At 43.0% G+C, this 14,691-nt stretch overlaps 1 protein-coding gene across 8 annotated transcripts in view; it reads left to right on the top strand.

Moving 5' to 3' along the window:
• Window positions 1-14,691, top strand: part of TCF20 (transcription factor 20) — an 89,666-nt gene that overhangs the window by 48,846 nt on the left and 26,129 nt on the right. For 2 of the 8 annotated variants that reach the window (XM_081587794.1, XM_081587795.1), the window contains exon 3: window positions 9,286-12,252. The exons of 5 other annotated variants lie outside the window; for them this stretch is intronic. In XM_081587794.1, the coding sequence (XP_081443920.1) occupies window positions 9,286-9,345 (60 nt within the window). In that variant the 3' untranslated portion in view covers window positions 9,346-12,252. Of the gene's footprint in view, window positions 1-9,285; window positions 12,253-12,491; window positions 13,550-14,691 lie in introns of those variants that run through there. One more of the 8 variants, XM_081587799.1, reaches the window with a different exon arrangement.

Below are 14,691 nucleotides of genomic sequence, written 5' to 3'. Positions count from 1 at the left end.
TTCATTTGCTGGGTGGCTGCTATGAGATCTTGCCATCTGTAGCTCATAGCTGTTAGATCAGGAAGATTGTCAGGTGTTACTTCTTTGAAATTTCCTGTTTTCTCTGTTCTCTCCTTCTGCTGGGATTCTTACTAATTAGGAATTGTACCTCCTGGCTTAACCTTTTGGCTTTGTCTTTTCCTTCCTATTCTGTGTTCTAGCTCCTTTTGTTCTGATTTCTCCATGCTTTCTTCAACTTCATCTAATTAACCTTTTATTTGTTTATCTTCATTTCTGATATTTTCAACAACCGTTTTCTTCTCTGTCTCTCTGAGGGGACAGTTACCTGGTTAAATTGGGGTAAGTAAAGGACCTAACTCCTCATAAAAACTCGGAGCGAGTGTTCTGGTTTCCAGCCCTGCTGGGGGTTGCAGTTCCCCGGCTCCGGGCCACAATGGACTGGCTTTCGGTGGCTCCTCTCCTGCACGCGCTCTGCTTGCTTTCCATCGGCTGAAGCGCTTGTTCTGTCTGTCCTGCTTCTGGTTTCCAGAGTTCGGACACCTCCTGTGCGTTGTCTGCTTCCCTGCCCTTTCTTCATGTCCCGTTAATGTGTCTGTTCCACTGATAAGTTTATTCCCTTTTTTTTGTGGAAACAGATGTGTACATGTTTGTTTAATCTGTGATGTATAGTCACATGAGAGATTTTTGTGTTGATTTGTATTTAAAACATACCTGACACGTGTACTGATGACTTCCAGTCACACTTAGTAAGTGTTTTATCAGCCAGGATCATAGTATTCTTGGACACTTTACACTGTCCTCTCCCTCCCCACTACGTCTTCCCCACAAAGCTCTGTTTTATCACTGTATTATCCCCAGAATTTATAACAGTGTCTGAGAAAAAGGAAGTACTGGTAAACTATAGTCAGGGATGTAATTAGTGTGAAATTTACATATATTTTAAATGAGAACATTCTAGTTCCGCCTCACAAGGAGCTTGCCTTTCCCTCTTAGACCTTTCCCTACCCCCTTACTTCCTCACAGGATTTTTTCCTCCCCCTTTCTCCTCTCCATCATCAGTGTCACTCCCAAACCCCAAGTTTGAAATAGATTTGCATTCTTAGACATGCAGCTTTTTTTTTTTTTCTGGTCACACTGCTTGGCTTACAGGATCTCAGTTCCCTGACCAGGGGTTGAAACTGGGTCATGGCAGTGAAAGCCCAGAATCCTAACCGCTAGGACACCAGGGAACTCCCCCACAGTGGCATTTGTGAAAGTCCTAAAGGGACATAAAATTTAAGACCCTAAAGTGTTGGGTTGCCAGAAAGTTCTTATGGGTTTTCTTGTAAGAAACTTTTTGGCCAAGTCAGTACAAAATTGTTTAGTTGGTTCTGAGAGCTCAGTGATCTATTAATCATCATCTTGCCCAGTTGGTGGCCTGCTTTCCCCCGAAGGTTACAGTATTTGGTAGGCTAGTTTGTTGTTAGTTTTCAATATGTGTCCCTTTCCAGTTGATGGCCTGAATCCTAAATCAGCAGGCTAAATCCTTCTCGGCAGATCACTAGATCCTCTGTCTCAATTCAAGCCTAGTTCATAGAAGGTAGAGAATACCCTATAGTGATGCAACCACCCTAAATCACAACCCTCTCCATTTTCAGGAATAAGGAATTCCTAGTCAGGAATCCTGTCTTCCAAAAGTAACAGTTTAGTCTTCTCCTTGTCTGCTTTGATCCCACAATAAAATCCAGAACATTATAATTGAAATAAATATGCTGAATATAAGAAAGCAGTCTCTTTCTTTAACCCATCCCTCATATGGTTTAAATAACATGAACCACATTAGGTAGAGAACATTGAAAGTAGTTTTTGATTTTTAAAATAGTAATTGCAGCCTCAATTGTCTCAGTTGGAATGTTTCATTTAAAGGTAAAAGGCATGAAAACAGGTGTTTTTTTTTGTCCCTACACTTCTCTTTACAGTAGAGACCTGAACTTAGACCTTGAGGTTCCATGGTAGTGCCATCAGGACTGCAGGTTCCACTGTCTCCTTTAGTAACAGGTTTCATAACAGTTGACCTACTTTAGTTTTTTAAAATTGAGATGTAATTGACATAGAAGGTTATATTACTTTCATGACAAATCTCTTAAATAAATCTCATACTGCTGCTTTATCTTCTTGTATTGTACTCACTCACTCTACCAGTGCCCTTTAAGAATATTACATTTCTCTTCCCTTGATCCCATTCTATATTTTACATCCCTCTTTTAGAACAGAATGCTAGCTTGTTGTATTGAATTTAGTTTTTCAATACACTGCACATCTGTTTTATTCTCACAAGCCTCCCAATGAGATAGGAAGAGAGAAGACACCAGTCCCTTACCCTCAGAATACAGGATGGCTTGGCTTTAGTGACACATGCTTAGGAAGCATTGCCCCCAGTGATGTGTTGGTTTTTACAATGTTTTAAAAAGTTAATGCTTCTTGGCTCTTGGAACTGATATACCAACTATGACTGCGAGATCGTTTTCAGTTTTATTTGTCTAGCTTTTATTCTCTGTAATGTACTTGAGAACAAATTAAAATGACACTAACTTGACTTCTTTTATTTAATTTGGTAGATGCTGTTTCAATTTGTCAGGGTCACTTTGAGTCTAGTTTTATCTTAGGTTTTAGCAGATGCCTTCAGTTTTGGTCTGTTCAGTAAGTGTGTTCTCAGTCCTATCATGTTGAGATAAGGCCACATATATTAAAGATCCATTTTGGCCTGGGTATTTATCAGGTGTTTTGACAAGTGTGATATTTTAGCAAAATAATGCAAAGTCTTCAAAACACACTCATTCCTCTCCCTGTAAGCCTAAGTTACACTAACCTGAAAATAGCTGAAAGCTAGAACATTTCTGTACAAACGGCTTTCACTCTTTACGTTTCTGAGTGTAGGTTTAAATAATGAGCAATAATAATTTGCCCTCTTACATCTAACAGGCTAACATCCTCCTTAATATACTTTAAACTGTGACAAAAAACATAATTTGACAAGTGTAAAAGTACTAATGCGTTGATTATCTTGAACGTGTGATTGCGTGTTAAAATATCAAGAACAGGTTGGTGAGTTTCTCCTGTTATCTGTAAAGTAAAGACGTACTCTCCCTGAATCCCATCCGTGTGCTCCATAAGCTAGCAGCCTCGCGAGGGTGCAGCCGCCAGCCCAGGTCCCCCCGAACCTTCTTTTGACTCCTGGTCTCTGCCCTCAGCTCCGGTCTCCTGCCTTCCCCTAGTGACTGTGCCTGCCCGCTGCCCCTGCTCTGCCCCCAGCACTCTCCTCTCCTCCCTCATTCCTGCATCATTCTCTGTCCTCTCCTGTCTTCCTCGCACTCCCTCCCTCCCCAGCCCTCAGTCATCACAGCTGGCACAGCCTGTCCTATTAACATTAAGGCACCAAGGTTTGTTCATCTCTATTGCCATGTTATCATGCAGCAGTAAGTTGTGTAATTACCTTATTTCCTATTTTTCTTAACATTTTATCTGTGTGATAGATATCTCTTTTTATATTCCTACATGATAGCCTTGAGACGAGACCTCCAGAGAAAGGGTTAATTTTCTTTTTGAATTTGTTTTTTCTGAATTCTAGGGAATCTCCTGTGAAACTTGGAAGTTTTTAATCTTATTGATTATATTACCTTACACATTGGAAGAGTTTTCCTACAGTCTATTTCTTTATTTCTTTTAGGGGTGGAGGGATGATGAGAGAAGCTTTACCCCAGATTTTTAAATAAAATTTATAAGGCTTAAACTATTCTTTGAAAATGCTAAAGGACCATAAATAAGAATATTGACAGGTTACTGTATATTAAGCCAAATAATTCATCCCGGAGAGGTTAAACTAGGTATTGCTAATGTTAAAGAGCTCACGGGATCAAATAGCACATAAAAGTTAAGTATTCATTTCAGTTCAGCATGTATCCGAGTCCTTGTTAGAAAACCAGAGTCTGATGTTAGAGTGAGGTGAGGACCTCTGTCCCTCACAGGTGATGGGCCTTGGCCCCAGGTCCCAGGGCTGGGATGTCAAGAGAAGCACGTGCAGGGGCTCCTGGACTCCATCAGGGAGGTCTGCGTGCTTCCCGCAGAAAGCGGTGTGTTGCCCCACACAACTCCTGCATGAGGGAGGTGCAGCTTCCGTGCCCCCAGCCCCGCCCTCCCCGTGCCAAGGCCAGTCTCACAGGACCCTGAAGGCCACAGGCGCAGGCCAGTTCCTTCCCATCTTCCCATTGATTGGAAAGAAGTCTAAGAAGGGAAAATCCAGTCAGCTTAATGGTTGCCCTCAAAGACCCTCCTCCCCTTCCTGCCTTCACCATGTGGTCAGCCACCATGCGTGCGCGTGTGTGTTGGGGGTTGTGTGGAGGGGGCTAGGTCAGACCTGGAGTCACGTTGCTTCTGGGGAATTTCCTAGCTGGTCACTTGCTCAAGCCACTGACCTCTGTACTTCACTTTCCTCATCTGTGAAATATGGAAGCAGACGGCACCTGCCGTAAATCAGTTTGTGCTGAGCGTGAAACAAGGTACTCTTTGCAGAGTGCCTAGAGAAGGGCTCGGCATGTGCTGTGAGCTGGCGTCTGCCCGAGAGTGGCATTCTCACGTGTTGTTTTGGCGAAGATATATCCCTGTTGTAAACTCACTCAGTAAGTGGTGGTTTGTATCATTTCATCCTAGCACGATTAGTGTTTCGTCCCAGGAGTGTCCAGAACATATCCTCCTGGATAGCAAAGTTGCCCTGCACATAAAACAAACAGTTTCTCCTCATTTTTATTACCCTTGTGGGAGGCTGTAGTTTTGGGGGAGCAGGGATTCTGGTATGTAAGGTGCAGTATTAATTACTGTCTCACGAAATAGCTTTAGCCCACATGAACACCCTCAGGAGTTAGATTCCTCAAAGGAGAGGAGCAGAAGGAAGAGGATAAAATCTGCCTGCACACTAAGTAAAAGCATTAATATTCTTGTGAGTTGGTAAATTTTGATAGTGATTACCTAAGGCCACAGCAGAGAGTCTACCTAGTAATAACGTTTTTTAAATAAGCAGTTTTTTTTGACAGTTCAGCCCTATAAATGGAGATGCAAAATAAGAATTCATGGAATGATTCGGGACAGCCACGCTCTGTCTCCCACCAAAAATAGTTAGTATGTGTCGTATATATGGATGACGGAGGCTCTGTCATAGTCTTTAATTTATGAGCAATGCGAAACCACTGACCAGTTTCTAAGCATGTATCATATGATCAGGTGTGTGTTGTTTGAAAGAGATTCAGGAAGGACGTGGGGAGAGATGAGCAAGCTGACCAGATGAGAGGCTGTGGCTTTAATTTATACAGGAGATGGTAAGGGCTGAAGGAAAGGGTAGTGAAGGAATCAGAGGAATGGGCAGATGCTAACAACATTTTAGAATTTATAAAGTTCATAGCGTCTAGAAACTGATTAGACCTGGCAGGTAAAAGAAAGTGAGGTCAGTGGGCATGTGAGTGTGAGTAGGACACCAACCACAGAGAGAGATTGAGAAAGAGAAGGGCGACGTTTCGTTTTGTGGCAGATGCGCAGCAGACGGAAGATGCTGGTATGAAAGCAGTTCACATGAGTCAGCACTCGGCCTGTTTAATAAAGACTCGTTAATTTCTTTTTAGCTTTTTGAGTTAATGTGAAAACTAGAAAACTTTTAAATCTAAGTTGCAAGAAAGTGGAGGGGAAATAGGAAATCATGAGATCTGTGTCATTTCTTAAAAATCTCATGTAGTGAACCCTGCTGCTGCTAAGTCACTTCAGTCATATCCGACTCTGTGCGACCCCATAGACGGCAGCCCACCAGGCTCCCCCGTCCCTGGGATTCTCCAGGCAAGAACACTGGAGTGGGTTGCCATTTCCTTCTCCAATGCGAGAAAGTGAAAAGTGAAAGTGAAGTTGCTCAGTCCTGTCTGACCCTTAGCGACCCCATGGACCCCCTACCAGGCTCCTCCGTCCATGGGATTTTCCAGGCAAGAGTACTGGAGTGCGTTGCCATTGCCTTCTCCAGTGAACCCTGAAAAGGTGTCAAAGAAACAAATTAAGCTTATCATTGTATTCACTGCCTAAAATATGATTGTGGAGGGGTGGGGTGGGGCAGAAGGGGTAATTTGCTAGTTTTGGTTTTCGAATAATTTTTTCCAAGATACTGACATTATGGACAACACAGTGGAATACCAAATTGCATATAATTACAGTGAGGAAGGGCTGGCTAATAGGTGGGTCAGAAAAAGGCTCTGTGGTGCACGGTAGCACCCATATTCTCAAGAGTTCCAGAATGTAGCTTAAGCCTTCTGTGTACTGAGTTGAGACTAGACAGAGTGCATGCCTTTTACCAGGTGGTCCGTTGGGCTCTGAGGCCGTGTCCATGGACGGACACTTGTCTTTTGAGGGCCTGAGGCAGCTGCACTCACAGGAAACATGGAGGAGGGCAGCGGAAGAGAGAACGGGACAGGCTGGCCTCAGGGTCTGGAGGAGGCACCTGGCGGGGCCCCTGGTGGGATCAAGTTCCCAGCCTTACTCCCAAGCTGTGTAAATATGAAATACCATTTATAAAGGTGCTCCTATCTACATAAAAGTGAATAATAACAATGTTAATGTTTTTTGTTTTAATGCAGTGTAATTTCTGCAAGTGTTCTTACACTGTTGAACATTGAGGTTTCCAGTTAGTTTACTATCTGTGTTGTTCAGTCGCTCAGTTGTGTCTGTCTCATTGTGATCCCATGGACTGCAGCATGCCAGGCTCCTCTGTTATGCAAACAGATGAGTATACGTTTTTATTCATGGAGTTTTATTTAGGGGAAATTTTTAAGATGTCCACTACTGAATCAAAAAGTGTGACCATTTTGTGGTTTTTGATAGGCTTTATCTTGTGGTTTAACTGAAGAGGATCATACCAAACTATGATCATCCATGTGAGTGTACGTTTCACTACAGTCTTATGACACTGGATATTTAAAAAAAAATTTTATTTATTCTTTTTAATTTTACTTCTTATATTGGTGGTATGGCTGTTTCCTGCCTTAAAGCTTTATGCCTGATGATCATTAATTTAGAACTTTAAAGTTTCTCCTCAGGGAGTTGTTGTTTTTTTGTGCATATTTTTCCCAGTCTGAATAACTTCGGTTACCTGGCAATGTCAGGTGTGTGAAAGGCCTTTCTTCAGGAGCGCCACCTGAGTAGGCATCGGGAGAGCTCTTGGATGGTTTTCTCAGCTGTAAATAGGAAGATGACAGAGGACTGTTGGGGTGAAATTAACTTCGCCAGAGATCAGGTAGCTTCCTTGGTGGGTTCTAGACCATTCCTAGAGGCTTTTGAGTTGTGGTTTTTAGACAAAATAAGTACTGTGGGCTGATGTCAGTCCTAGAAGGTATCCTCCCATGGCATTTTAGTAAAGATGTGTTCCTGTCATGAAGCTTATTGGGTGGAAGTCAAACTGAAGAGAAAATTCAGCCCTTTGGGACCCTGTCCCAGGAAGCCAGGTATAGTCTGTGTACGCTTACAACTGACACTAGATTTGAATATGTCCGCAGCACACTGCTGTCAAGTAATGTGCCTCGTGAGAACAGAGCTAAAGAACTGCCATATAAGCAGATGCCTGAGCCAGGGTCAACAAAAGAACAAACTTCAAGTCTGAAGCGGTGCTGGTGCATTCTGGTGGGAGTGACCACAGTGATGTCCGCCTTTCTTTTTTTTTTTTTGGAGTATAGTTGATTTACGATGTATTAGTTTCAGGTGTACAGCCAAGTGAATCCGTTATATATATATATATCTATATAGCCACTCTTTTTTAAAGTCTTTTCCCATATAGGTTATTACAGAACAGTGAATAGAATTCCCTCTGGACACAGTAGGTCCTCGTTGGTTATCTGTTTGATGTATAGTAATGCAATAAACCAATCTCTGGCTTATCTCCCCGGCTTACCCCCAGATAACCAGAGGTTTGCTTTCCTACATCTGTAATTCTATTTCTGTTTTGTAGAGCTTACCTGCACGTTTTTTCTAGATTCTACTTATAAGTGATATCATATGATAGTTGTCTTTGTCTGACTTACTTCAGTCGGTAGGACAGTCTCTAGGTCCATCTGTGTTGCTACAGATGGCATCGTTTTGTTCTTTTGATGGCTGAATGGTATTCCACTGTGTGTGTACTGCATCTTCTTCGTCCGTTTCTCTGTTGATAGACACTTAGGTGGTTTCCATGTCTTGGCTGTTGTACACAGTGCTGCTGTAAACACTGGGGTGCGTGTATCTTCCCGAATTACGGTTTTCTCTGAATATATGCCCAGGAATGGGATTGCTGAATCATATAGTTGCTCTGTTTTTAGTTTTTTTAAGGAACCTCCATACTGTTCTCCACAGTGGCAGCACAGTTTTCATTCCTTCCAGCAGTGTAGGAGGGTTACCTTTTCTCCTGTGACATCATCTTTGAAGGCATTTAATTTCTTATCTGTTTCACTAAGCAGCTAGTGGAAGAGTTTTGGAAAATGTATGTTCATTTAACAACTGTCAGGCATATTCACTGTGACTGGCTCCATGGAGATGCCAGGTGGTTCCAGACTTGGAAAATAGTCTAAGAAGTTTAAATCTTGGTTCACACGGGTGTCAGATGTAGGTCCTTGGTTTCCTTGAGAGTAACTTCTTTTTTTCATTCAAAAATTGCTTTAAAGTGATTAAGGTAAGCAATAGGATAATTGCCAGATGGTTCTCTCTGCTCGTTTTCTTGGTCGAGTTCTCTCTGGAAGGAATCAAAATATATTAATGCCTTGAAAAGGCAGCCCCTGAGGAATGATATACAAAACCGCCATGTGGTTGTAGGTGGCATCCTTGTGAACTGCTGCTGCTGCCTCCTGGCAGGCAAGGCCCTGCAGTGCTGCAGACCTTTTCCTCGTGAAAGCCCTCCCCTCCAGGATGCTGCCTCTCCAGCAGGGTAATTCCACCTACCCCACCCCCACTCTGGAGTTCCTTTTAGTGTGAATAGGCCAACAAGATCTCACTGCTCAGCGCTGGAAGACTCCATTCACAACCTTCCCAGTTAACTCTCAGAAGCCCAGCAAATGATGCAGACACACTCACGCAGAGAGAGACACACACACACACAGGCAGCAAATACCAGTTGTTGCCTTTAGCTCCTGACTTTGACTTGGGGATTGTGAAGCCCCATTTTCTGTTGTTTCTTTGTAATCTGACACATGGAAGAAAACCCGTATATATGGTGGAACCATGTTTAATCACATCCCTGTTTATCACCTCACTTCACAGGCTGCCCCAAGAACAGGGACCGGAGGAGAATGGAAGAGGCTCTCGGATTTACCCCACTGATGCCTCTGAAAACACGGGAAGAGATTGTTGGGGAGCGTTAATGGTTACAGAATTTTGTAGATGTCATTTTTTCCTTCATCCAAATATTGATAAGGATTGACTTCTTGGAAAATTGTAACAACACAAGTCACTTTAGCCTATCCCCAGCCTAATTTCTTTCTTTCTTTCTTTCTTTTTTTTGTGATGTTCTGTTTATTTTTCTAGTCTTTCCCCCCTATCATTTCATTTTTTAAAATTTATTTTTTAATTGAAGGATAATTGGTTTACAGAATTTTGTTGTTTTCTGTCAAACCTCAACATGAATCAGCCATAGGTACACATATATATATCCCCTCCCTTTTGAACCTCCCTCCCATCTCCCTCCCCATCCCACCTCTCTAGGTTGATACAGAGCCACTGTTTGAGTTTGTTTGAGTTTCCGGAGCCATACAGCAAATTCCCATTGCCACCCTAATTTCTTAACCTATGAAGTGGAGGTAGAAACTGGGCTACCATGTCAGATTGTTGTAGGGATAAAATATGTCCAACAGTCACTTGACATTAAAAAATGGCAAAATGGTGGTGGCTAAGGTAGTTGTTGAATTTAACTAATTGTGATCTTCTTGGTCATATAATTTCCAAGTTCCCATTTCCTCCACCTGCTGAAGTCAGCAGTGGCCTCTTGCTGAGTATCTTCCTGCTCTTGAAGAAGAAAAGTGTCCACATCCATGAAGGTGGATTGAGCCAATAGCTGTTGGACTTCCTTGGGTGGAAGAAACACTGAGCTGCTGCATGTTCAGTCTTTCTGGGTGGTGGCGATGCCAGGGCAGGCGACAGACTGGAATCAACCCTGAAAACTCAGTGTTTAGCCAGTTGACTAAAGCTCAATAGTAAGATAGTCAACTGACTCGGTCCCAAAGTTTCCACGCTAGGTTTGGACCAAGTTTTCCCTTCCAGTGCAGGGTTTCTGGGAAGAATAGGCCCTGTCTCATTAAGTGGCCCCATGCAGCCCACTCAGAGGGTTGGTGGGATCTGGCTCTGGATGTGGGGGCCAGTGACCCTGTGGATGGTTACATTGGCAGTAGCTTAAATATGCCAAGATGTCCCCGTTTTTAAAAATTCCTTTCTGCTGGCACTGTGTCCCCAGGTATAAGTGCTTCTGCCCTCTATGCCTGTTCAAGATGCCTTCCTCTTGAAGAACCTGCTGCTTCCAGGAATAGGGTGGCCTTGCCTGGCAAGATCTGGACTTGCAGAAAGAACTCCGTTGTTGTTCCGTTGGGGAGTCGGGGATGGATGAGGTAGAGGCAGATCTGGTCAAGAAGGGATAAAACAAATGCAAGTAGGGAGAGAGGCAGTGAAAATAAGGGGAAAGATCTCCGAGAGTTTGGAACATCTTCGGAGATAGAAGTTCCAGGAAAAGCTGGGCAGGTTTGAGACATTGTTAAAGGAAGCCATCTTTCCTGCTGCTGAAATGGTGGAACAATTAAATGCGAGCCCCTCTCTGGATGCACAGACCCAACTCCTGGGTTGGAGGAGCCTTGGAAAGGAGCGGGAGTCACTTTCCTAACAGGTAATTTCTTTCAAAAGATGCCTTTTTGGATTCAGAAAGCAGTCATTTCTCCTTAAAAGCCAATCCACTCTTTGAGCAAGGGGTAAAAAATAAGCTAGTATGTAGTCTTCTTTTAAACTCTGTGTATAAGCACTTATCTGTGCCCTTAGAGAAAAGGCCCGTCTTTCTTCTCACTGGGCTGCCAAGGGCTCCTCCTCCTGCTGGGCTGGCCTTTCTCAGGTTCTCAGCTGCTGTTCAGAGCAAATGTACTAATTACTGCCTCAAACCTCCTTTCTAACTTCTTAAAGGGCACACATCCCTTTTCTTCCTACCATGTGGAGACTCCCCTTAGACAAACTATATAATGTTCTCAATGGAGTTAAAGCTTTCTTCTCCAGATATCAAAGAAAGTCTCTGATTAGAATTATTTTAATGGAGTATATGTACCTGTGGGTAGATAAAATGCAGACTATGTTTCAGGAAAAAACCAAAGTCTGATTAAACCAAAGAAACTTCATGAGTGAGGCCAGTATTGACTTTCTCTTAAGTGGAGTTATGAAGGATACATGTTAACATAACAATATACAGTTCAAGAGCAGGAGAAAAATGGTTGAACCAGCATTTTATATACTTGAATATTCTAGAAGGGTGTGGGGATGAAGACTGGTTTTAACTTAAATCGTGGTGAATGGATGTATTTTCTTGGGAAACCTGCTTTGTATTGCATTGACTTTGCCTCTATAAACGTATTATTGCTGAACCTGGAGACTATAAACCGAAGAGAATTAGAGTTAGACAGGAAATTATAGAACATTTAAAACCCACAGTGAACGGCCAGTATCTGTGCCCACCACAGCCACATTTGAAGTTCATACCACATGTGGTAATTAAAACTTTCAACTTTGTGGGTGCCTTGGTAGAAATTAATTACTAGAATCTGTACTAATACTAGTACATGTTTAGAGAACATTACTGGTTAAAAAAAAAATGGTTAAGAAAAAGAATGTGCCTGGCCTGTTTTTAAAAAATGCTATTGTAATAAAAAGATAAATGTTCAAAACCAGTGCATGAAAATGGCAGCATTGCTGGGTATAGGCACGAGTAGTGGGTACAGGGCTCTCCTGTTCGGGAGCTGTCCCGGGAACGCTGCTGGGCCTTCTTTTTCCCTTCTGTTTTTATACAGAGTGTCTTAGGAATCCCCTCCACGTCATTTAAACAGATTTTTTTTTTCCCCTTCATTGTCAAACATGTTTTGGGTTGACTGGGGAGACTTTTGGTTTGTTTTTCTTGTTAATTTTCTTGAAAGATTCTCCATCCTCCTCCTCTTTTCCCCATCTGGGTATTGTTCCCAGTTTACTGTTGAGGAAAAAAAAAAGAAATTGAGTCTTAAATTAACTGGCCCCAGGCTGGTCTTGTGGAGGAGGTGGGTAGCCGGAGGGGGTTAGCGGGGGTTAGCCGGCCGGGCCCTGGTCTCCTCTCCTGCGGAGTCCTTTGCTGCCTGCCAGTCCACCACCACCACGGCTTCCCTGGACAGCTTGCCCCAGGAAGGAACTCAGAGCCTCCTCTCCTCGCCCGCTCTCTCTCCATTTTTCTCTTTTTGTGTCTTGTCTCTGTTTAGGCTGCCTGTATTTGAGGCAGAGATGAAGAGAAAGAGCCCACTGAATGTAAGGCAGGCAGATCCAGGAGATGTCAGCAGCGAGCCAGAACATGTCTTTAACCAGGTTTTTTTTTTCCTTCCTTCCACTTTAGGATAAATAAGAAAATGATCAGGAAAAAAGCTTACTAGCAGGGATTTATTTTTAAAAGCAAGTTTTAAGTTATATCTGGGAGTTACTTTGATTTAAAAATAAAAAAGCCTAGTCTCTACCTTTTACCTTGCAAGAGTGTCCCTAATAATAGAGTCATCACTCTGGGGCAATAGAGAATAATCAGTAGACCTATGTGTTCCAGAAAGGTTTCTAGTTTTACCTTCAGTTACCCAGAAAATGTCATTTGGAATTAAACCCTTTTCTCATCATTGCAAAGCCCAAAACATTCTCTTCGTAAATGGACTTTTTCAAAGGCCCCTTGTGTCCTCTCCTCATCAGAATCCAGCTGCACAGATGCTGGAAGGGCTCCCCTTCCACCGTGCCTGCCCAGTGAGGGTCCCCCCACTTCACCACACACACCTAGGACCCACGAGACACATCTCAGACCCCTGTCTCAGACCTCCATGGCTGTCGCCTATCACCAAGTCCTGTTGGTTTTATCTCCAAATCTCTAAATGCAGCCTCTTGAGTGCATTTCCACCCCACCCCCCTCATACCCAGACTCTTCCATGTCACCCCTAACTCAAAAATGGGCCATCTTTGATGCCACCTGCCTGCCCATCAGCCCTCCACCCCTTTGGAATCCTGCTCCACTGTGTCAGCCCTCCACACGCGACAGTGCTTGTTCTACAAGGCAGCTTGTTCCTTCTGCCTTGACATCTGAGTGCTTTCCTGACCTGCCTCACCAAGTCAGAGACCCCAATTCTAAGCTCTGAAGTACTATTTATATCTTGACACATCACAGTTTTGGAGTCTTACCTGCAAGCCCTTCTGTAAGTCCCTCGAGGGCAGGCTTTTGATCTTCAGTTCAGCCCCTTTGCCTGACACGTAGGCAGGTTAAATTTGTTGAATGAATAAAAAGGAAAAATGATTATATTTCTGAAGTTCATACCATTTAAGAAGAATATCAAAGCAGAGGCCACTGATAATCAAAGGCACCTTGAGAGTCTCTTTCAACCTTTAGAGCAATTGAATAGAGGAAACTGGAGCCAATAAAGACCAAACTAATTGGGTTCTTACTAATTTTCTTCTAACCCATGTTTCCAGTTTCTCGGCTTTGCAGTTCTATGCTGTAGACTCAGAATTGACATATTAATAAGGCAAATTAAAAGTCCCAAGAGCAGCTCGTTAGGAAGTCAGAATCCTTTCTTCATTTTTAGTAGAGTAGAGTAACTTGTATTTCATGATTCTGTAAAGAAGTACCAGCCTGGGTTTTTACTGTCAGCCAGTGGTTACTAACCTTTGCATCTGATGGAGGTACAACAGATATGCCTTACTTCTAACACCTAACACGTGAGAATCCGGACTTGTAAAACAGCAACCACAAGAAAAGATATGTATGTGATAGAATCTTCTAGAGAAAAGACCTCCTTCCCCAGCTGCGTCCTAATGTTTTCATTATTTGCTTGCTGAACGATAGAATGAACAAATCCGTCATAGAAAAGCATGTGCACTGTAATATTTTTCATGTGCTCAAGGTTGAGGGTAAATTCTGGCCTCTTCCGTTTGACAAAGTGCAAAGAAATAAGAAAGGACAGAAAAAAGTCCTTTAATCTCACACCTTGTACCATGATTCAAAGCATCATAACTTCGGTGTAAACCCATTTGCAAGTACAAAGACAGGAAGGGAACTCAGGGAACAGGGGCCAGGGTGGTAGCTGGGAGACACGGCCTCAACAGCAGCACTTCGGTTTCGACCTTGGTCACACTGTCCGTGTTGTGCTCCGCTTCTGAGGCCAGTCACCCCACCCCCAGCCCCCACTCAACCACATTTTTAATAGGTTTATAAAGTGGTTTAAAAAGCTTTCTCGGAGAAACTAATATTTTTCAGAAACTATTATTGTCAGCAGCAGAACCACTCATTTTGACTTGGATTTTTGCGGGAGGGGAATGGGAATCTCAATGAATAGTTTTAGTCCAGATTTTTCTGTCTGAAGGATCACAGTCGGATTAGAGAGAGTTTGTGCATGTGTGTTTTCTCTCCTGGTTTCCAGGGGAAGCAGAGGACTC

The sequence above is a fragment of the Giraffa tippelskirchi genome, chromosome 4 (genome assembly GCF_054371585.1).
Source record: "Giraffa tippelskirchi isolate mGirTip1 chromosome 4, T2T-mGirTip1v1.2.pri, whole genome shotgun sequence".
NCBI lineage: Eukaryota > Metazoa > Chordata > Mammalia > Artiodactyla > Giraffidae > Giraffa > Giraffa tippelskirchi.
The sequence above is the reverse complement of the archived record's forward strand: the minus strand, read 5'-3'. Positions and strand labels throughout refer to the sequence as shown.